The sequence below is a fragment of the Egretta garzetta genome, unplaced genomic scaffold (genome assembly GCF_000687185.1).
Source record: "Egretta garzetta isolate BGI_Z169 unplaced genomic scaffold, ASM68718v1 scaffold271, whole genome shotgun sequence".
NCBI classification, from domain to species: Eukaryota; Metazoa; Chordata; class Aves; order Pelecaniformes; family Ardeidae; genus Egretta; species Egretta garzetta.
The window spans coordinates 4,548,436-4,571,562 of NW_009258669.1; the positions used below are offsets into that span (position 1 = coordinate 4,548,436).

Sequence of the window (23,127 nt, forward strand, 5' to 3'; positions counted from 1 at the left end):
GTTATTCTGTGCAGTGTCATGTGGATGCAGCGTTACTGCTGATGTCAGAACTCAGAGGAAGTTAGCTAATAAATCAAAAACATACCCTCCTTGGAAACAGAAGTTTGTGTTCTCCTCTTCTATGCCACTGCTGCTGCTCTGCACTTCAGGCTCACATTCCTCCCTGCCTGGGACAGTCTCCCAGCTCTCATCACTTGAGGACTGGTCTTTTTCCGTAGCCGTAAAATAGGCAGGTACAGCTGTAGACCATTCGCCATCACTGCATTCTGAGCTGCAATTTAACAAGGCAACAGGGTGTGAATTTAAACACTGCTTTATGGGAAAGAAAACAAACACAAACATTCTGTGATTTCCTACTTTTCTGTGAACATTGCTCTCAATATAGACTATTTTTTCCAGGAGAAATTAGTTTTGTGCTATTTATAGATGTATAGTAAGGCAAGTATACATAAAGAGCTTTTAAAAAAAAAAAAAAAAATCACCTCCTAAGAAAGAATTCTGTCCATTCCACTTTGCAGAAAGCTTTTGTTCTTCCCCCTCCACATTTGCAGAGTACATGAAACAACTCAGGAATATAAGCCCAGACCCATTATACACATCTTTCTCCTAGCACACAAGAAAACAGCAGCAGTGACACTGGGAACACCAGTGCTTGCTTAATAAACAATAAGTGATGTCAGCCTTATCTCTCAGCCAAACAAAACTTCAAGTAAAAGCTTTCGTAACCTCTAACCCATATTTGATGGTCCTTTTTTTTTTCCATCATACAAAGACGCAATGGATGACTTACTGCAAATTATCTAATTCGCTAGCCTGAACATATGAATGGCAGGGAGTTTTTCAAAGAGAATGTGCTCAGACACCACATAGAAAAGGGCAGTAAATAACAAGTTGTTGGCAGCTTAAACAAAATAGTGATGTTAGCAGAATCTCAAGAAGGATGAACATATCTACTGCTACCTTTGGTAATGCCATTTAGAATGTTTATTCAATACTAACAGTGACAGTCGACACTTACCAAAATTCAAAGTATAGTGAACTAGCTGTCACTTCAAAAAGTTACAGAAAACTAATAAATATGTGAACAGCAAACAAGCTTAATAGAGCGCATCTTACACCACAATCCACAACACCTGCAGGTGTCTGCTAAACCCAGTATGTCTATGCGCATCGATGTTATCTCCCCACCTACAAACTCATTTCAAATAAACCCTCTTTCTATACAGTATTACAAGCACAAGCCAATTAAATTTGCTATTTAATGAACTACAAGTACTTCTGATAACTGGCACACTATACACTGGAAGCTGCACATGAATAAAGATGATCAGGACACATTATATAAAAACATTTTAATTTGGAGCAGCAATGTATTTTTCTATCACAATTCTGAGGACTAGGGAAAGTGAGGACTAGGGAGTAAGAATATTCATTAATGTTTTTAAATATTGTTTTTAATATTTTTAATATTTAATATTTTAAAGGACTACTTTACAATAGAAATCATATGTGCTAAGAAATTCTTGGTCTAAGGCATCTCATGTTACACCATCTAAAGCTGAATACTAACATTTTAGAACCTTTTGTTTTGTTTGTTTTTGCTTTAAAAAAGTTAATTGAGCACACTGTAAAACTAGCCCAAATATTCAAGTATCTTATTTTAGTTTTCTCTATTTTACAATCCAGAAACTATTTCCAACACAGTTTATAACAATATTCCTATGTTGTCAGCCAATTTTTTTCTCTTTAAAGTTTATACACAAACACTAATTCAAACCAGAAAAGAGGATGTGCCTAAAGTCATTAATACTGAACAGAAGAACACTGAATGTGTATATTTCAAAACTTAGGATTTAACTGTGCCCAATTCTGCAGAGAAGCAGCATGTCACTTAATAGTTACAGAGTTATAGACTTGTCACCTGCCAAAAGCATAACACATTAACTTAGCATTTGCACACAGATTTTCTAAGATTAGTTTCTCCCCTGGCTGAACTGGCCTGTACTTGCCATACGATCCAAAACTAAATGAAGGAAGCTAAAGGATATAATACTTCCCCCACCACCCCTGCCCTCTGGGAACCTACCATGACCTTTCCAACTCAGAGCATATGCGGTTCTAAGAAATATACAAAACTTTCTCCTTCTCACACAGTTTCTACATGCTAACACCCTAATAGCTGGGCACTTCCTTGAAGCAAAAAAGTGAGGTGAAGGCCCAGGCTGCAGCAATCAGCAAGGTGAATTTCTCCCTAGGTTGGAAAAGAAGTGAAAGTTGAGTCACAGGATGTAGTTTGACACATATGCCAATTCTGCTTTTTTTATGCAGCTATATATGTATTTTTAAGCATGTAATATGGATTGATACTTTAAACATAAAACTTTACCTTTTGAGTGGAAAACATTTGCTCCTTTGTACAGAGTAATCATTGACAATTTGCTTCATACGGGTAAGTCTTTTGAGGCTTTAGAACACAAATTATGTAGGGGTATTTTTTAAGTTAAAGAACATATGTTTCCTGTTTAGTGGTTCAGTTACTGCCATCATGATGAACATAGCCACTTCCAGATATGCAATCTGTATTTCTTTTTATCATGCTGCAACAATCCATTACTTTGCATCATGGAAGCCAATGCTATAATTGTAAAATACAGTCCATTTCCTCCATCGCATTTTAATCTAGTAGCAGCATTGCAGAAGCAGAAAAGATCATGTAGTAACAAAAAATTTTGAAAAGTAAGCCTTACAAGGAAGGAAAGGATTCATTTGCAAGTCCACCTATATCTTTAATAAGAAAAAAATATTAAGTCTACTAATGCATATTACAATGCCTTAAGGATTTTATTCTCTCATAATTGGGACTGCAATATTTTAAGGACAAGAGTTTATGCAGACTAATTTTCATGCTGTTCTCTCCACAAAAGCAGTGGAAACACAATCTAGTAAACAGGTTAGCTTATGAAGCCTAATGGCAAGCACACACAGAAAAAAGCCACATCAACATCCAGAAGACATATCTTGTAAAGAATGCAGTGGGAATGGAAGCAACAAGATGAAAACAAACTGGAAGAAAAATGGGGGGGGGAGGAAATCAAACAAGAGACATCACAAGCACTACTGCATTTACCATAAATGAACAGGTTTTACCCTCAGAATAGCTCAGTTACATAACTCCAATTCACAGTCAAAAGTTCTTAACCAGCATTATATGAGTAAAAGTTAATCAACGTAAGGTTTATCCAAATTAGTCTGTCTTCTGGGTAGACAGCCCAAAACAGGAGGAGCCTGAATACTGCTCCTGGTGTCCAGGTTGGAGCCATTTGTGGATCTGAAACTGTATTCATTAATAGTTACTCTGGAAACACCTCCTAGTCTAAAGAACGCTCATTTAAAAACAGATAAGCAATCCTATCAAATTATTCTTCAGATATGACATGGAAGAATAATTTTTCAAAAGGCTGGAGACAAGAACATGCATAGGCTGTCATGCAGAATATTGAGATTTGATGGCAAAAAAAAAAAATCTGAAAATACCAAGTCTTGAAGGGAACTTTCAAAGACCCACATTTTGCCAAAACCCATGCTGAACAAGGTTTTCACTCTCTACCCTCCATCTGCTCAGTAAAAGTAAAATAAAAATAAACAAGCCATCTTCCTTAGCAGTAAGACACTTTGACCCTAAAAATAAGGAAAGGCTTTTTGTATTACCAGAAGAATGTACATTACCATTTCTTTAGATGGATTTGAGGAATGGTGAAGGACAATGGAAAGGAAAAGTTGGCATCTTGTTTTCTGATCATATTTGGAAATTGCTCGAGTTTTTATGTCGCATTTGCTAACAAATTATTCAGATTTGCATATTGTTTACACAAAATATTCAATTCTAGTCTCATTTGCTAACAAATTATTCAGATTTGCATATTGTTTACACAAAATATTCAATTCTAATACAGATATAAAAATGAAATTTTACCTGTCTTCATCTTTGTGGGACACTGAGAAGGGTCTGCTGCAGTCTTCAAACTCATCCCAAAAAGTGCTATCACCTAGCGTGTTTTTTTGTTCTTGAGCTGCTGCATTTTTCCTTAGGTCTATTTCTGTGTTCTTTCGATGACCTTCATACTCTCTTGAGTCAAAGAACATACTAGAACTCATCTCTCCTTTGCTATTTCTCAAGGCACACTCAGCACGGCCTTGCATGACTTCAGCAATTTCACTTCTCCTCCAGGAGCCACTTTCCTGTTCATCATCATTAGGGAGAAGCTTCTCTCTCTCCAACTGGTTTGCAGTATTTTGTTTTCTTATTTTAGGTCTCACTACCAGCTCACGTGAATTTCCCTGGGCAGTCTTGATATCATTGACATTCAATTCATTAACAATTGCTATAGGGGTTCCAATTCCAACATCCAGTACATTTTTTATCTGCTGTGTTTCACAAGTGGCACCACTCTGGTTACTTTTTGGTATATCTTGATCTTCAGCACATTTAAATGTCCTGTTGTTTGGACAAGCCAAGTCTGAGTCTATGCTAAAATATCTCATTAAAGGCATTGATCCTGCTTCTTCGCAACGTTCTCTAGAGACACTGCGGTTGAGAACAGACAACTGGGACTGTAGGTCAGTAAAAGACTCTACGCCTTTTTCTAACTCAGAAAGCATGTTATCTAGCGTTTCCTGAAATACACCTGCTTCTTCTCTTGTCAAAGAAAATTTGTCTTGAGCATCACCTTCCTCTCCATCACTGCTATCTGGCTCGTAAGAGTCAATGTTTACAAAAGCAATTCCATTCTGACCCTTCAAATCCTTATGCCCTCCAGATGCATCTTCTGCAAGGTCCTCAGAATTTTCATAAGGATTCATAAAGTTCCCTGAGATTTTGTTGCCTTCCAGACCATAAGAGAACAGAGAAAATGGTGATGTGTTTGTTTCAAAAGTTTGGCTCGATACACTTTGGCAAACAGGTTCTCCAGTTCCAATATTTTCTAACAAAGGCTCATCCAATAAACCAGAAGAAACTTGAACCAGTGTACTGGAACCTTCACAGAAAGTTGTAAGAAAGAACGCATTGCAATAATCAACAATAATAGAAATATTCTCATCTACAACAACTGCTCATGAAAAAGAAAGGTAGTTCACTAGGACTGCAGTGCAATTTGGTAAAGAGAAACGTTTACCAGAGATACAGTCATTCTTTACTAATATATTAACTTCTCATTTATATAAACTAAACATACAGAATAGACTTAAGTGATACAATTTCAGCTCAGCCTGTGACAGCAAGAAAATAAGGAACATGTTCATAAGAAGCATTTTTACATTGATTATATAAAAAGAGAAATTTAAGATGAGAACAGGAAATCTGAAAAAAAACCCTAGAAGATTAAAAGAGCTGCAACATTTTTTTCCATAAGTTAAAAATTGGACTATCCATTCATTAACTAGCTAAATTGTGCTTTCTGCCACAGTCACATAAAGCCATTTATTGCTACTATAAATTACATACTAATAGCACTATATTTTGCACATGCAGCTGTGAGTGCAACTCCTCATAAGATGAAAATAATAGCAGGGATGAATGTGGAGTTACAGTTAGTAGTTACCATCATTGCAAATTCAGTTTGGTTATATTACACTTGAACACTTCTTGCATAAAAGGACAATAAATATCAAACCCAGCAGCAGGAGTTAAAGTACATAAAAACACATATACTGCTGCTTAGTTCAAGTCATTTGTAAACTCCTAACCAAGGCAAGAGTCCAAACTATTTTTGAATACACAGCGGCTTGCATAACTTGATAAGAGCACTTAAAGTTTTTAAGTCAATATTAAGAGATTTGGAAACTTAACTACAAGACCAGAAAAAGTGAGACACACATGATTCATTAAAGGGATTCCCTAGCAAGTTATTTTAAAAACCAGTAGAGGTAGGAAACCACATAAAATCAGTGTTCCAGAGCTAAAAAACTTAAAAAAGAAAAAAGGATCTTATCTAAATAGCTAATCCATGCCTAGGTTGGTGAATTCATGGCACTGAACTCGTATGAGAGCTGTGCCTCTCAGCTCTAGAAGTCTGGCTTGCAGGAAGCAGTACTGTAACATTACATTTTATCCAATTAAAATCTTGAGACTCCTTCACAAAATTGCTAACAGCTGAGATTGGCAGACAGGCCCCTCTGGATGTCATCCAGTCCACCCCTCTTGCTAAAGCAGAGTCACCTATAGCAGGTTACCCAGGATCAAGTCCAGTCATATTTTCAAGGGTATCTCCTTCTACCCATCTTCCACAGTTGCTTAGATGTACGTAAGATGTCAAGCCAGTTAGAAAGGAAATATGCAGCATATTTTAGGTAGTACCCACCCATCCAAAAATAAGTATTGACTGGGGAAAAATGTAGCCTCATAGAGGCAAGGGAAATGAATCAATCCAAAACATTACTCAAAGAGAAATTTGAAAAGCCGTAACACATACACAAAAAAAGTCCAAACATAAAAGGAAAGGCATTTTGTTATTAGATTTTATATAGAAAGTGAGTCACTCTTAGAAAACAGTTGTATTAAGAACAAGGAGACAATACACTCTAAACTGCCTGTTTCTTATGACCCCTAAAATAATAGCATGCTTATTTTGGAGTAACTGAAACAAGAAAGGTGGTAGCATTATAGAGACACAAGAGAAAGATCTCCACAAGTGTCAACATGGCCTTACAGGAAATCAACCTTTAACTAGATGAAAGCATAGAAAATATATGAAGCACAGACAACTGCAAAAAAGATTCGAGTTACAAAAAAATAAAACCACCCCAAGATGATCTACACATCATATAACAGCCTCCAAGAACATTGTCATATGACAAAGTTAAATTAACACTATGTTATTGCAAAAAAAAAAAATTAGAAGGAGAAAGCAGTTACAATATAGTCTATAAAGAAAGGAGAAATGCTACTTTGGAAGATCTGAGGCTATATCAAACTTTTTTTTAGCAGAAAACCTCATATGCTCAAGGAGATAAGACTATGTTTCTAATCCCATAAGCCTTTTTGTATTTCTCTATGAAAATATTATTCAGATGTTAAAGTCACAAAAGACATTTTGGGAAATACTAACATTCAAAATTCATTAAACAAGGAAGGGAAGTGGTCTGACTGGTACAAACATATGAAAAGAGAATGTTTAAACATGTTTTATAGGCTTAAACCAATTTCTACTGTAATTACACTAAGGTTGACAAAGGCAGAATAACCTGGGCCATGATATTTCAAATATTCCACAGCTCAGTCCCAAATAGAAGGTTAGAAGAGGTATTCTCTTCCAAATGTGATTTGTAACTTAATTTGAAAACAAAATAATTTTAATTATACAGTGTTACGGCTATTGACTTGGTTAAAATGCATTAACTCACCCAGGAATGCACTCCTTCAGGCAAAATTAGACAGTCTAAGATAGACTATAATTTGCCTTCATACCAAGTTTCTTTCTCTAAAGCCGTAAGAAATGTACTTTACATGAGTTATTTAATTGGCTACTCTCTTCCCTTCACATTTCTCTATGTGCCTTCTTCCCCCACCTCCACACATCCCAGTTTGTATTTAAATGGCACATACACAAAGATATGCACATACATAAAGAATTCTCTTTCTGAATATTCTCCAATTCTAATCGTTCGCAGTCTTCATTGTGTTGATGTTCATCTCTCTCTTGGCTATTCAAAGATGGTCTAAAACCAACATAGGCATGTCTTCTTCCGTATCTTCTACCCGTAATAGTTTGGTATCCTCCTGCTGGTTTGGGCCAGGCTGGTTTGCCAGCTTCTTGACCCATTGCTACATAAGATAATGGACAAAAGAAAAAGACAGAGAGATTGCATTAAACAATAATGTCTTTAGAATTTCCCTCTTCCCTAACAGATACATTTTTTCAGCAAAGGATTTCCCATTTCTCTGAATTCTTCAGTTTTCATGTGCATTAAATAATACTGACAAACACCTATCTTACCCCCATCTCAACATGTTTGTAGTAAATAACAGACTTTATTAAAAAAACTTTAAAAAAAATCGAGTCCAGATGTCACATGACTTTTTTTAATGTGATACACTTCTGTACATAGCTCTGACACTACATATATGTCAGCTTGCAAAAACCATTTGCAAGCAGTGTAATGGAAAAACCTTCAGTTAATGCAGCACAATTCAGCCAGCCCCAGCCAGCTTCTCTCTGTGACAAGAAAAGTACAATTAACCAAACCACACCTTCTAAAACAGAAGTCCCAAGTCCCAGAGAGAAGGCTTTATTCTTTTTACAATAGGTAGTATGCTCAGGCACAGCCATACAAGGCAATTGCCCACACATGGCTCCTATTAGTATAGCTGTACGCCCTGTTAATGGATCTTAATGCTTTTACCAAGAAAACGTGGGATAAGTAGTACAATGCAACTTGAAAAACAGTGAGGAAAAACCTGCTGATATTGTAATGAAGAGAGGATTTAATAAAGTAGTATCACCTATTAATAAATTAACTGTCCTGGTTTCTGCTGGGATAGAGTTAATTTTCTTCCTAGTAGCTGGTATAGTGCTGTGTTTTGGATTTAGTATGAGAAGAATGTTGGTAACACACCGATGGTTTAGCTGTTGCTGAGCGGTGCTTACACCAGTGAAGGACGTCTCAGCTCTGCGAGGGGCACAAGAAGCTGGGAAGGGGCACAGCCAGGACAGCTGACCCCAGCTGGCCAAAGGGCTATTCCATACCATAGGACGTCATGCTCAGTATATAAGCAGCAGGAAGAAGAAGGAAGAGGGGAATGTTCAGAGTGATGTTGTTTGTCTTCCCAAGTAGCCATTACACGTGATAGAGCCCTGCTCTCCTGGAGATGGCTGAACACCTGCCTGCCCATGGGAAGCAGGGAATGAATTCCTTACATGCATGGCTTTTGCTTTACCTATTCAATTGTCTTTACTAACACATGAGCTTTCTCACTTTTACCCTTATGACTCTCTCCCCCATCCCACTGTGGGGGGAGTGAGTGAGTGGCTGCGTGGGGCTTAGTTGCCAGCCGGGGTTAAACCACAACACTAACACAAGCATTCATGTCCAAAGGCTGTTGCTTGTACAAATGCAATTAGAAGTTCAGTATTTCAGATGTTCAGTGGCTTTTTCATATCACTCTAAATAACTTTCAATCTCTACTAGATATGGAATTAACATAGTAGCTTTTCTGTTCTTGAAACTTACCAGACTGAAAAGGAGACATTAAGTTTGCAACCATTAACACAGAGTTTTCTGAACTTCAGAAAAATAAGTAAGCTTTTTTCTTTCCTAGCTGTTAAACCAATCTTCACTACTCTTGAAAAGAGAGTATGCATATGCAAAACCACCATTTATTGGCAGTTGCTTTATGCAGCTTTAAGTGGAATAGCCATTAGTAAGGCTGGTAGTTGCAGTATGTGGACTGTCTAAAAGATGACAGCCAGCTGTCAAGGAGTCCAAGCAAGTCTGGGTTTGGTTTTTTCTCCTTTGTTTTTTAAACTAACATCACTGTTGAAGCGGTCATTTTCCTAGGACTGACAGACAGGAAACTAACTGTTACTGCCTACCTAACATAAATCATGAAAAATAAAATGCAGGGAAAAAAAATATTTTTCTTGCAACTGCACTCCTAGAAATCATATGATCCCTTAAAAGCTTTAATGAAGACGCAAGTATAAGAAAGCTACCTATTGTAACACTACAGCTTCTAGTAGAAGCTAGTCTTAAGAGGTTCAGACACATAGCATCCTACAAGAATTTGGTATACAATTGCCAGGATGGCAATTCTGAAAACATTTCCTAGCAATCTGCACTTCAGTAAAATTTCTGTGGAATAAATCCAAATACTTTCTGCCTGATCTTCCCCACATGAACACACACCCACCCCCACTCACCCCACCCCACCTCACCCCCCACCCACCCCAAAAAAACCCAAACTAAAAACACAGAAGCTGAGTAGTGTAATGATGGTGGAAGATTCAAGGCCACAGAAAAAATGCAAACTCCAGGAAAAGAAAAATAATCACTTTCTCTTTCAGCCCAATACAGAAGAAAATTGAGGTTGGAATAAACCAAACAAAATTACACTCACATAGAACATCTGCCACAAGAATCTAAAATACTACTGTTTCATTCTAAGGTGAATTGACAGCAACAGTGAAGACACTTGCAGTGCTTAAAATTAAAAGGCAAATATTTACTATTCAACTGGTTGAAACTGCAACATTTAAGTAAATTATAACATACGGAGTCTTTTATCTAATGTTGTCAGCTTCACTCTATCTTTAGCCAATTCTAGGAAACCATTTGTTACAAAAATGTTGTGCTGTAACTCACAACATTGTATCTGGCTCTAAATACCCCTTAAAACATGTAATCGTAGTCACGTCTTCTTTACACTTCGCTTCCCACACATGAAATCTCTCCAACCATAGCCCAGTCCCATGAACATTGCAGAGCTCCAAACATGTCCATCATCAGCTGCAGTACAGTGATACTGCTTATTTCTACAGGCCTGGGATACAATGCAGTTGAACCTTTCCAGAAAAAATAGCAGGCATCAGAGGATTTTTTTTTTCTCATTTATCCATGAAGCACTATGTAGTTTGATTACAGACAATCTCACTTCAAAATATTTTCAGGTATTTGTCCAAACCTGCCCATCCTGCATTAAACAACAGAAGCTGAAATGGTCAATACGTTATAAACTACACTACTCCTGCAATCCTTAGAAAGGCTAAAACTCTCTACCATCTTTGCCAAAAAAAAGTCTCTGCAACTAACACAAGAAAAAGGGGACTGACAATTAATTTTCTTAGTAAGGATATTAACTGGCTGACTAATTTAAGTCAACCGGCAAGTCATGTTTATTCAAGCAAGCTCTGACAATTCTTAAGTGTCCACTGATTATAACATGGCTGGTTAGCAGACTGCCAGAGGGAGCTGACAATAAGCAGCCACATTTGAACTTGCAGAGCAGAAACCAAGTTAGGTTAATAAATCAGCACAGCAACAGAGAAATCTGCCCTCAAACACAGTAATACAAGTGGCTGAAACAAAAAAGGTAAAGATATAACATAACTGCCTAATTCTTAATTTTAGTTTGTTCTCTAAAATACCAGTATTGTTCAAAACCAATGTCTACGCAAGAGTCAAACTCTCTGAATCCAAATGTTTTATTTTTTAAAATTGGTGTTCACAGCATGCAAAATCTTTAAAGCTGGGTGCAACACACTTCTCTCACATCAAAAGTATCTCATCTCATATTCCATTGTTCTTGAAAGATACACCGTGCAGTTATTCTTCTGCCCTGGGAAAGACTTATTGGATCAATACAGTGAAAGCTTTCACCATTTACTGAAAGTTTGGATGTCACATTTGGTTTACAGGAGACGTTAACTTCTACCTATATACAAAATATCTTAAAATAAGAGGAGGAGCCATGTGTTTATTTGCCTACATGCCTAAAATTGGCAGCATTTAGGCATCTGAACATACAGACCAATTTAGGAGAAGCCCTTAGGCAATCAAGTTCCTGAGATACACAATAGCCTCTCTCAGGCCCTTCTTCCAAGCTAACCCAACCTTAAAAGTAGGTATTGCTCTATTTTCTTTCAGCAGCTCGGTTTAGTAGGCATGTTCAAAACACACCCAATACCTGCTGACAAGACACAGTTCTGCAAAGCTGACCAGTCTGAGATGCAACACACCAGCGATTAAACAATCAAGGTACGGGAACAGGCTTCCTATTCACTTATCAGGCTAAAGATGTTTATACACACACACCTCCATTCTTTCAAAAGGGTGCTATAGTCACCTGAATTCCTCAAAGGATCATTAGCAGCTGTCAGAAAGCAGAAAAGCTTTTTAGATTACCAGAGCTAGATTAAATGAAACAGGGGAGAGTGTCTCCTAAAATGCACAGTGCACTAACAGGTAGATCCAGCCTTTCCCTGGCAATGCCTTAATCACTGATGTAGAGCTAAGCCACTTTGGTGGCATACTTCCTCTTCTACAAATACTGCGCTAAGGAGTCCACTTCCTAGAGCCAGCAAACTACAGGCTGTAACATAGAAAGCCTCAGAATCTAGACCCAATCCATCTTACTTGCCCAACAAACTCGTCCTCTCCCACAAAAAACCCCACTGTTTTTCCAGAAGTAACACAATGTTGAAGGTTAAGTGTAGATGCATACATACGCGTGTTCACAACCTAGCACCACAGCTTGAGCATTCAGAAACGATCCATTCCCTTGACCACAATCCTGCATGTAAATCTCAAGCCATTCTAACTTACAGACCCAGATTTAGGACAACTGCAGTCTCCTGCTCAGTTATGTGCCGAGTCCTCCGACAGGATCCCAGTCCTTGCTCGCTGAAACCTGAACTCTGGAACCCTTCACTCTCCTCTCCATTACCTTTTGTTCTCCCCTATCCTCTAAACTCCCTTGCTTCTCACATACTGGAAAAAAAGAGAAGCAGCTTTCTGGGATCAAGGAGTGCACGACCTAGATCTACAACGCTACTCAAACAAATCACCACTATGGCATACACCTAACTCCAGAACAAAGTGATGTCGACTGCCACAGAGGCAGGCAGGCTGGCCTTATTTGTGACTCCCAGAACTGCTTGTGACCTACCCAGATGGCACCACTTTGTTGGAGCAGAGTCTAATTCATAGAAGCAATGACAAAAAAAAATATAAATTAAAGAAATAAGTTTGTCTAAAGCATTCTGAATATCTGAACAAAATCTTGCCTTTTTTCCAAGAGCTGAAATACTGAGAAATCTTCCCTTACATACCTAGAAGTTTTGTAGTTGAAGGAGGAGGCAACTGAGTTTCATAACTTCCTCTGCAAAAAAAATATTCCATGACCCTGGAAACCTCACAAGGACAAATTCATTTAAGTATTCCATCAAATTTATCTGGATCTGAACAAAAAATATGGAGTGTATGGCACAGTGGGGAGCAGGGGGGAAGTAGTCCCAAGTGTTTTTCATCCCTAAGACAAGAAGGGTATCATAATTTTCTGGTACAGAAGGTATTTAAAAAAAAAGCTAGTTAAGGCATGTAAAGTGAGCTTTAAATATCTCTAAGAAGTATTTTCATCACTCTTAATAACTCATAACTGTTTCCGCGCTTCCTCAGATTTTTTCCAGCATTCTTAAAAAAACTGTATGCATATTCTGGTCCCAGTCTCCCCAACACTTCACATAGAAGGAGAACCAAACCTCCTTTATCCTACTTATCTGCTCTTTCTTTTTCTATATCTATGAATTACAGAAACCATTTTCTTCCACAAGGCAGTCACAGGATCTCACATTTGGAGTTTGAAAAGAGAATGCATGTAATACTGACACAATTAGTGTTTTCTATGTTACCGTCTTAAAAAAAAAAAAAACCTGCATTTACTCCCAGAAGTATATGAATGCATTTGGCTGTCAAACAGGTGAGAAAACTCACATCCTTGACACCCTCTCCCTTACCTGACTAACTCTGAATCATAATGAAAGCATATCCCTGATCAACTCCGTAAAAGTTGCAGGTAAAAATATTCACTTTATCTTTTAAACTGTATTATCCAATATTCTTTATCTGTAACCAATATTCTACATGTCTGTCTTTCCTGCAGGTATTGAAAGCTTCCAAGAACAGATGAATTAGAAAGAAATTTGAATTAGAATAGAGAATTTTCAGTTTTCTAAGCATCACTGCTAAGGATGGTAGAGAGATTATTCCATTTCAGTCAACAGAAGAAAGGCATGGAATAATCCCAAAAAGGGAGAGAAATATTTCAATAATTTAAAACAACATATTACTGTCACAATTTCCCTCTCTTGCCACTAAGGGCAGATTAACACTGAAGTTCTTTAAATGTTTTATTATGCTCATAAGCTTCAAACTACATACACTGGCAAATTTCTACACAAACCAATGAATATTCAGTTAGAACTTACCTTTGCTGTCTGGGATTTATCTAAACCTCAGAAAGCTGTAAGTCATGGTCTAAGCCTGGTAGGCAGCTAAGCACCAAACAGCTGCTCACTCACGCCCCTATCGCTCCAGTGGGATAGGGGAGATAATCAGAAGGGTAAAAGTGAGAAGAACTGTGGGCTGAGATAAAGACAGTTTAATAATTTTTCAGAAAGGAGAAAATAAAATAATAAAAAGGAAAAGAAACAAAAGCAAGGAAAAAGAACAATGCAAAAAAAGCCCAATGCCCAGGCAGATCCAAAGTAACAGCAGCCTGGCCAACCTCCTTTTCTCCTACCAGCCTTATATGCTGAGCATGATGTCATATGGTGTGGAATATCCCTTTGGTCAGTTGGGGTTAGCTGTCCTGGCAGTGGCCCCCCCCCACCTTCTTGTGCACCCCCAGCCTCCTCACTGGTGTGGTGGGGTGAGAAGCAGAAAAGGCCTTGACTCTGTGTAAGCCCTGCTCAGCAGTAACAAAACCAACCCTGCGTTATCAATGCTGTTTTCTGCAAAAATCCAAAACACAGCCCCATACAAGCTACTACGAGGAAAATTAACTCTAACCCAGCCAAAGCCAGTACATTATATCATAAGCAGAAACTATACACTTTTCTAAAGGATCACATTTATTCATCCAAAAGTTCCTCTTGAAGTCTGTGGTTTAGCAGTGACTATAGGCTGCTCACTGTGTTTCAGAACACAGCAGTGATTAGTTCTATAAGCAGTATCAGCTCACCTACGTATACAGTGAAAAATGGAATATGCTTCAGGGTTTTATTTTTCAGGCATTAAATACTGTCTTTTCATTAACGTTCCAGGTCATTTTGTACTCTCCTATCAGCTACAGATTCCACTAAGTCAATCTTTTTGCTTAGTATAGTTCCTTCTCTTTGCCTGAGGCTGAAAGTAGCCTGTGGTCCAAACTCAATAAGCTGTCAGGCTGGCCTACCACTGAATTCACTTTAAATGAAAATAAAACTTCTTTTGTTTTTTACCTCTCAGATTACTGAAATTGCTTATTCTGTTAACAATTGAAACAGCAGCTGGTTGCATATTCAAAGAGCTTGACCAGTTTAGGTCTCTGGAATAGTGCAAAGGATCCTTTCAGCAAATGCAAATCAGGTATTTTTTCCACTATGGGCCTAACTTTGAAAATACAGCACAGGCAATTAAAGATATCTGAGTACCTCTGTGAATAAAGGAAATGCTTATTGTCACCTTGCCCATTTTCATCACAAAAATAATTCTGCATTTAACATTATTTAGAGAGCTAATGAAAATACTAATCACAGCAAATTTATATTTTGTGAACTTAAACACTGCTGGGCTTTTCACGCTCGTTAAGTCACTCCAATCTAAACTTGTAGCTTAAATGTGTGCGTACACACTTGGTGTTAACATGTTTATACTTATACTACTAGCCTGACCCTATCAATTTTGACACAACTAGGATCAATGCTAGTTCCAGTAAAGTGGCAATAAAAGGCGGCCTTGTGACACTAAGCATATACAGTACCAAAATTAGGTACTGACACTTCTAAGACCATTCACTCATCCTCTGCTCTGCACTGCCCTTCCCACACGCCCTGCAGCCCCATCCCCACAGCAAGGCTATCTGCACAGGCTTTCAGCTCCAGCAGCAGGAGGAAGGGATCAGAACCAGACCTTGCTCCCTGCAGCAGCTGGAAACCACAGCGGCAGTGCACTGCCAGCCACCCCATAACGGGGGAGAAGAGGAAGGCTCTGCATTCCCAGGACCAAAAGGGACAGTGAGGGATTTAGTTCCAGTGCACCATTCCACCGCAATTTTTATCACAGGCTAAAGTCCCCGTCTCCAAGGAATGTCAAAGAGTAGTAAGAGACTCTTCTTTAGGAAGACAGAAGGAAGACAAGACCACCAAACAGACCCCATCTCCCCAGTATTTAGTAGCATTTTAATGTGAGATGCTTGGTGATATTGTATGAAGTGTATTATTTGTGCTTAAAATGTAAATGGTTAGTAACAATTGAGAGGACAGAAACTCTAAAATGCTACTTCAGAAAAAAGCTTCTGACTTCAACAGAAGAAATCCGAAGATAAATTTGAAGTGGGCTTTATGTCTTTTTCTTCCTTTCCTTACTGATTAATACAATTTGTCTTAGCTCAATGCCATAAAAATGCTTAAGTGTTAGACCATGTTAACATAACAGACACCCCTTGGAATTGCCTGAAAAGGTAATAAACAAATATATATAAACAAAACACTATTAGAATCCACCTCCACAAAACACATTTTAAATGAAAGACCCCCAAAAGCAAGATCACTGCAATCATTCTGATACTGATCTGAGCCTCTTCCCAAATACCAAGAGAGGGGATGAACACCAGAAAGCTGATAGCAGCTTCCTCCCACTTCAATACTAAACAGTTTGTTTTGCATTTCCCCAAGAGTGTGCAGTTTTGTATGCATTTTGTGCCATAAATGCAAAACTGAGGTTCTGAAATATTGCAATCCATTAGGCACACAAATATAAATAGTTCAAATTCTGCATGTATCAAAGCATTAGTCAACATGAAGGCTCAAGGAAGCAGATTGATTAGTTTTTCAGACATTTCAGTCTGCATACTTCTAATCTCAATTAATGACCTCCTATAATACACAAATTGCAACTCCATCCAAATCATGAAAAATTCTGCCAGGCTTTAAAGGGAACAGTTGCTGCCACTATACAAACAACAGTGAATTCAAGTATGTGCAGGAAAGTCTAAATGGTTGCTCCGAATGAAATGCCTTAAATATATTCACAGGGCCATTAGTAGTCATGAAGAAAATAGACACAAAATTGCTGCAAGTCCAGAACTCCTTTTACAAGTGGAGCCCTGTCAGCACCTCCCATGTAGAGGTATCTGAATGTGCGAGTTGCTACAAACCACCATTATGATACAGTTCCTTTCTATCCATGGACATCCTCCTAGAGTTCAAGATCCTGCATGGCTCCTACTCCTTCATCCAAGCTCTTATGACCAACATGAGTGCACAGAATCCCTCGACACAGATGTCTGACATCTGTGCACTTCAGCCAAGTAGCCAGGGTTAGGCTGGCTTGCTCCGCTGCAGATTCAGCTGCGGTTACAACAGTTGGCTGACAAGCTGTAAGTTAGACTGAGTGAACTTACTCAGCTTTACTGAATCCCCTTCTTTGAGGGTCTAATTCTGTCTTTGGAGTTTTTTTAAAGCTCAGCAGAGAGTTGCATTGCTCAGCATCTACAGCTGAGGCAGCAGAACTGAGCCAGACGCAAGCAACTTGAGGCAGGAATCACAACACAAATTCTGATCCTTGAGCCATGGACCACTGGGCACTGATCTGTAACCATTCCAGTGCTGATTTTTCACTGTCCTCTGACCATCTAGCTGCTCCAACATTATACTCAATTTCTGCATTATTTCCAGTTCATTTGCATCGGCTTTCTCCAATTTTAGCCCACCTCCCTTTACCTTCTTACACAAAACTGTAAATACTTTGAATGCATCACTTCCCTCTTCCCTGACTTTGACTCAACCCTGACTTTGGTAGAACATGCAAAATCTGCCCTACCAACTGCCAGGTCTGTCTTACCACAATAACTGTTTTTCCAGTTTTTACCCTGATGAATAGCTTCAGTAGAAATTCCACATTAAATATCAAGCAAGAGGGAAGATTAAGTAACTAAAGTTCTAAAACCTTTTGAAGATAAGGACGGTGTACATGTACTAACCAATCAAGAACAAGTCTCACCCTCCCCTAGAAAGATGGCATTACAACTTCAAGACTAAAAAGCTTAACTTTGCCAGTAGCCCCTGTAAGTGATGTGTTCTGTTAATACAGAACACTATTACAAGCTGCTAATCATCAGCTGAACCTTCATCTCTCTCTCCTTCCCCAACAACACAAGTTTTTGTATTCTACATATCTGCACTAAACTAAGGGCATGGAAGTAGCAATTTTTACCTACTGCTTTTCAGAAGGCGTTTTCGGAAGATATCCAGAAATTCAGTCCTTATTTTTAATAAAAGTTGTAGTGGTAGTCTGTCTCCTTCTCTCCCTCCCACTCAATCTACTCATCCACTGAAAAAAAAAAAAAAAAAAAAAAAAAAAAACCCCCCCCCCCCCCCCCCCCCCCCCCCATATCTGTCCTCTCTTTTTCCTTTGCCTATGACTTTCACATTTTGCATTTCTATTTTGGTTCCAATTACAAACTTTCTAGAGGAGGAAGCATCTCTCTGGAGCTGAAAGACAGCAAACAGAAGCCAGTACTAAACAAAATGCAAATAGTTTTCTATAGTTGATGCAGACATGGTTGGTTCACTTTCATTTTTGTCAGTGCAGATGACTTCAACATATTTCAAGAAGTTAGAACAGTCACTTCCTTTCTCCCTGATAAACACAGCAAATAAGAGATGACAAGATTCCCAAAGTGGAAGTTCGGGTACTTGAAACTCTGATATGGTGGAGAGATACAATTAGCAAACTATCAGGCCCCAAGATGTATTTTTGCATTGCTGTCTTTCATCTTGCATAACAGTCTTTATTAAAGCAAAGTTAACCCAAAACACGTAATGAATCCTTATCCACTACCAAAAGTAGCAAAAAAAATTTTGGAAGCTTTTTTTTTCCTAAATAACAGTGAAAACACACTGCTTTAAACTCTTCCTTTCATAAACAGAATTCTGTATTTTGGACACAAGGGTAACAAAAGCCTCTGATCCAACTGGCAGAAAGGAGAACTCCAACTGAAGTCAGTTGGCCATCAAGACTTACATTTTAGAAAGAGAATGTGAAGTGATTCTAATATACCTGTGAAGAAACTGAGATCATTCTCAAAAAGAGACATGCAGGATATTATTGTCAGGTAGGAATAAACAACTGAGCAAATTACCAAAGGGAGAATAACAGGCAATGTGCAGCTAAGCAGAAGAGCAGCTGAGGATTACAGAGGACCAGAAGTTACACACAAATCAACTTCCCGTGTTCTGTCAAACAGCAACATATGGAACTGTATTAAGAGTGAAGGCTACAAGACAGGGAAAGGAACCCTTCTATCCTGATTGAGATGTTAAAATCAGATCTAGCACTCTGCATATAGTTTTAAGTACCATACTTCAAAAAAGATCACTCTTACATGGCAGCAAGAAAGATCTCCCTGACACTTGGTAACAACACATGGAAACCACATAAGGGAAATGTTTCTACCAGTAGGAATACCATATCACTTAAACAGATAGCCTGGGGAGGCTGAAGAATATCAATAAGCAATGCACCACAGAGAAAAGGTTTTAAACAAACACCTAGTGTAAGAGTCACGTGAGGAAGGGTTGTGAGAAAAGAAAAGTCTGACAGGATAACGGCGAGATCCCTACCAGCCCCATGACCATTTTCCTTAACTAGCCCTCCAGAATTTCAGTTATTTATTCTGCTTCCTGGGTTGGAATCATAATTGTATATAACTATGTTAGGGTGGAAAGGACAATCTGTGTGCTTTTTCTCCAAACCCCTGGTATGTAGAGTAAGATATGACCTATAATGTAACTCCCAAACACTACTTGCTTGCTTTCACATAACTTAAAAGATAAATCACAATTTCTCTACTGATCAACATCTCTATTCCTTTTACGCATTTTTTTGTTTTTAAAAAGTTTCTAAAAGGTTATATAATTGATAAACTGTACAAAGTTGCACCAATTTTACCGGGTGTGGCGCAAATACTTGACTATTTTTGTCATCTCCTTTTAAAAACAACTACTTTTCACTTAAAGCATGTTATTACTATCTTGGAAACCTTACAGATCCATTACCTAGAAGCCAATTTTTAGGCCTCAAAATATTGTTGCAGATTCCTGACTCTCAGAACTGCTCAAAATCTTACACTACAATTTTTTTTTTTAAGCTGTCACCAAGCTACAAATACCTTGTTCACCAAACATGTGATGAGGACACACTTATTTTTAAGATGTAAAGTCGACTACAGAGCCACTAAAACAGGTGAGTTTTACTACTTTTTAAACATTACTTGGGTTATGGGGACTTCTCTTGATTGTCTCAGAAATTTCACCTCTGACACTAAACTAACAGGGTAGGACATTTTGGTATAACTAGTCTTCTGAGTAACCATCTGCAATCCATCCTCATGATCAGAACCATTTATCTGTATTGTACTTTTCTATAGTATCAACTAGTTGCATCATTTCACACTCAAAACAGTTTTCACCTTGGATCTTTTTTTCCCTGCTTAGCAGCTAGCAGAGACACTGCCAATGTTACAGCATACATAAAAGCCACAGGGGATTTTAGCGTCTGAACAACTGCAAACTTTTCAGGTCATGATTTAATAATTGTACGCACGTATGAAAGGACACACACATATGTGCCAGCTGGAATTCTCTTTGCTTCTGTTGCCACTTAGTTACCCGAAATTCTGTACACAGGTTTAGTGTCAAAACATCACACTTGACATTAATCAAATTTGAAAAGCTGTTTTAAAACTATTCAGAATGATTAACACCACTGGCAGCAGAATTTCTAAATAGTTTCTCCCACTGCGACACATAAGCATTTAGCAATTTACATGGCCATCCATTCTGTCATCCTTGCAGAGTATTCCACTCATTACTAAAAGCTTGTTAGTAATTACCTCCATTTCCCATATACATAAGTTACAGCCCTGCTCCACAAACACCACAAAAACAGCCAGCCAGGTGTGGCCTACAGGAGAACCGAAGTTCTTGCAAGACATACTGTATTTTACACTTTCACAACTCAAACAGGTGCTCCTATATTAAATATATGGCATTACTCCAAACACTTCAGGATATCCCTGTGATAAACAGCATGAAGTGTGTTTCATTCAAGTTCAGGCTATCAAGACCACAGAAGGTGAAGTTCCAAACAGTGGTGGAAAGTACCGTTCTAAGTTCAACTTGATGTGCCTTTTAAGGACATTTAAAATATCACTTCTCCATGGATGGTCTGAACAGAATGCTGAGGTTAGCTACCATTGCCCTTCTCCAGTGGCTTGGGTTTACCTGTATTTATCCCACATTCAAAGTTGTTTCTGTAACTCAAACATTATTTCAAGGTATTAACTGAAGTTTTTAAATACATTTGCCAAGGGAAATGAATGCAAAGCAGACCTTTGGGGCCTATCCAAATACACTACTAAACATACAGGTAAAAGACTGCTGAAGCTTCATTGTAACTCTGCCGTGGACTTTTATCAGACTTACAGCCCTATCCATAAAAATGCAGGGGGATCATTAATGTATCAGTGAATAAATGAATTAGAACAAACTTGCTCCCCATAGTTTGTTTGTTCAAAATATTATTCATAAATACTAGGATAAACCTTCATTGAACCGTAAATTTTATGCTCGTAACTTCAATTACATCCAGAACTCCAGTTACCTCAGACGGCAAACAAACACTACTTACACTGCAAACCATAAACCAGCAACTGTCTTCCTTACAAATGCATTGTCCTCAGTACAACGGGATTCTGGCCTCTATTGCTGTACAGCACAGTAACACTTTTTGCTCTATTCAAGTCTTTCTAAGAGACAAAGAATAAAAATAAACACAACTCAACAAGTACAACAGACCACCAGGGAGATAACTATGTAAAAATGGTAGCAGCACCAGCTTAACTTTTTGCTACAGATACCCATAACAGTATTTGCCAAATGAATGCAGTATGTCACATCAGTATTTTTCGTTTGCTATGCTAAACTGCTTTTGCAGAAGTAAACATCTTCAAGGGAGCAGCTAACTTAACAAGGTGATAGTTCATACATGTCTTATTTTGACAAGGCTTTGATCAGTCAAGAACTTCTGCACACTACCTACAGTGCATTGCAATTCACTGAATTGGCAAAGGAAATAAAAGAATAGGCATATTTCACAGAAGTTTTCTGATCCTGCATTTTAATGCAACTTCAAAATATTGGGTTTTTTTCTGAACAACTTTTTCCAGACATTTTCCTTTCTTTAATGGGTAGAAAGAGCAGGAAATCTGCTCAGCTGGGCAAATCTGACTCAGCTGCAAATAAACTTATTTTATTACATGTATTTGCTTACACAAATTTAAATATGCATACTTCTCCTAAATGAAATTTACATCTATAAAGTACTTATTCCTCAAGATTTGTGCATTAACAGAGAACAGTAACAGTCTGACGGTTCCCTTTATTGCTACAGGACATAATTTATTTTTTCTAGATACAGTGTAATGGAATTTTAATCAAAAATCATTCTTCTAAATCACCTAACTGTCTACACAGACAAGGACAAATCAAGAACCACACTGAAAGAGTGAAGTGTCCAAACATGTAGCGAAAAGGGACCTAAAATGCAGTTGCTACACTTTCAGACACATATAAAGTACTCAGCAACACAGTTACAATACCAACTTTTTACAACTTTGTGCACCATGCAGATTCACATGCTATGTTACCGATATATGGCCTTCATAAAAAGTGTTATTTCAACAGCAGTATCCAGCCAAGCATATCTGCAGCACACAGCATTCTGAGAGAACTCAGTTCCACCACAGTCAGCTCAGCAGAAGACAAGCAGTTCAAGTGAGCCTACTAACGGTGCAACATTGAGGCACACACAGGAACCGCCTTCAAGGAGACTCTCATCCAGGTGCAAAACCCATCCTACACAGGGTAACTACAGGTTAATGCACCTTTACTCGCGTGTACGAAAACGCATGCTTTTAGCTGATGCACCTTAATAAGTCTCCTCTGGATGCCGGGCCCAAGCCATATTCCTTCTGTCCCTGAATTTAGGGGTCGTTCTGCTCACAGCTGGCTCAGACCGCCTTTCATCCAGCAAACAGGTAGTGCGAGTGCTTCATAACTGAGCTCAAGCAAGGTCAAGCGGCTTACTTCGGAAGTGTGCCTGCTCACTCCCACTTTTATTTTGTCTGAGATAGCGCAGGGAGAACCCAACCGGCCCGGGTGACCGGGCTGCCCTCAGAGCTTGCTGCGCAGGACGGAGAGCACACGCCCGCCATCGCCGACCGCTCTCTCCGGCCTCAGCGGCACGGCAGCGGGCTCCCCCTTCCGCCCCGGGATACTGAGTCACCGTCACATTGTTGTAGGGGAAAAAAAA

At 38.5% G+C, this 23,127-nt stretch overlaps 1 protein-coding gene across 3 annotated transcripts in view; it reads right to left on the reverse strand.

Moving 5' to 3' along the window:
* PJA2 (praja ring finger ubiquitin ligase 2) overlaps nt 1–23,082 on the reverse strand; it is a 34,994-nt gene extending 11,912 nt beyond the window's left edge. For 2 of the 3 annotated variants that reach the window (XR_004841150.1, XM_009648675.2), the window contains exons 1-4: nt 8,614–8,696; nt 7,622–7,822; nt 3,974–5,036; nt 86–271 (exon numbers count right to left, since the gene is read on the reverse strand). Coding sequence is in view for 2 of the 3 variants with exons in the window: in XM_009648675.2 (XP_009646970.1) it covers nt 86–271; nt 3,974–5,036; nt 7,622–7,820 (1,448 nt within the window). In the remaining variant the exon portion in view is untranslated. Of the gene's footprint in view, nt 1–85; nt 272–3,973; nt 5,037–7,621; nt 7,823–8,613; nt 8,697–22,742 lie in introns of those variants that run through there. The other variant, XM_035888478.1, reaches the window with a different exon arrangement.
* Between the last annotated feature and the right edge of the window lie 45 nt (nt 23,083–23,127).